The 1,209-nt window shown below is 55.3% G+C and overlaps 1 protein-coding gene across 1 annotated transcript in view; it reads left to right on the plus strand.

Annotated features, from left to right (window-relative positions):
* Nucleotides 1-549: 549 nt before the first annotated feature.
* VDBG_09532 (conserved hypothetical protein) overlaps nucleotides 550-1,209 on the plus strand; it is a gene marked incomplete at both ends in the record, with an annotated part of 2,462 nt that continues 1,802 nt past the window's right edge. The window contains 2 exons of the mRNA XM_003000291.1: nucleotides 550-874; nucleotides 1,035-1,057. Of these exons, the coding sequence (XP_003000337.1) occupies nucleotides 550-874; nucleotides 1,035-1,057 (348 nt within the window). The remainder of the gene's footprint in view (nucleotides 875-1,034; nucleotides 1,058-1,209) is intronic.

Consider the following 1,209-nt stretch of genomic DNA (forward strand, 5'->3'; position numbering starts at 1 on the left):
TCCGAGCATCACTGTCGTTTCAAGCTTGGTGAAATGGCACCTTTTCTGCTGATCCTCAGCCCAGACGCGAAACTCCGTGGAAGCTGCCGCTTGGCGAGTTGCACTCTGCAGTCGCCTGGCATCCAGATCCATGGAGAGCTCGCGTGATGATGAGCACGCGGTGCCTCAAAGAGCGACTTCCTAGGATGGGTGGATTACGCGTTGTAGGCGACCTGGTGATGATTGTGGCTCGTTTTCGAAGTGTCTAGTTTGGTGTTCTCATCACGTGCTGCGAAGGCCCCATTTGTTTGCTTAGCATCGAGGTGTGGCACACACAGCCACATCCAAAGACGACACCAGCCACGCGTTGTATGGCAGACTCGCCATACTCACAGGCACAAGCACATGAGACCGTTTTCGACTTGAAGCTCAGCCCGAGGTTCTCCAACAACTCCAGTACATTCGCCTTCATTCAGAGAATATAGGTCTGGTTCTCTATTTTCCTTTACAAGAAACCATACACGACTACGAGTCATAGTGGGCGAGGACCTGGTTTTATAAGTACCAAATATGGAGAATCTGCACCAGAATGTTATTCCTCAAGCCGTGGACGAGCTTGTCACGCCGGGCGACCATCAGCAGCACACCACCGCTGCCGCTAACACATTAACAGCGTCAGACATAGACTCGCTGTTACAAAATTGGACCCATGACAACACTGGTCAGTTAGTCCGCAACCAGGCAGGGGGCGATGCCGCCTTGTTGCCAGACCCGGACCGGCTCCGGCGGACGCGAGCCCTGGGAGATGTCCTTCACACGGTCCAGCAGCTGTGGTATGCAGGCTCTGAAGAGATCGATGCAGTTGCCCAGATCCTCGCGAACGGGAGCAGAACTGGTAAGAACCCATCTCTCCTCATGAGACACGGCCACAGCGCTGACGAGCGCCAGCGTCTTGAGGCTCCCGCTTGGGGATTCAGCCGTCTTTGACTTCTTCCTCGGCATCCTTGCCGTCGACACAATACGCCAGTCTCTGAAGTTGCAGATATTGCGACTAGCTGGAATTGCTGCGCCGATGCTGGTACGTCGCATCCCATGATCGCAGCTCAGGGCGTCACTGATGACAACACGCAGATGAGACCGCGCGCCGCGTCGTCTCATCCAACCACATGCCAGCCCTACTGGGGCTCAGCTGGAGGATGACAGTCTGGTTGCCGTTTGCTATCCAGGTCA

This window comes from Verticillium alfalfae, genomic scaffold, assembly GCF_000150825.1.
Source record: "Verticillium alfalfae VaMs.102 supercont1.15 genomic scaffold, whole genome shotgun sequence".
Lineage (NCBI taxonomy): Eukaryota > Fungi > Ascomycota > Sordariomycetes > Glomerellales > Plectosphaerellaceae > Verticillium > Verticillium alfalfae.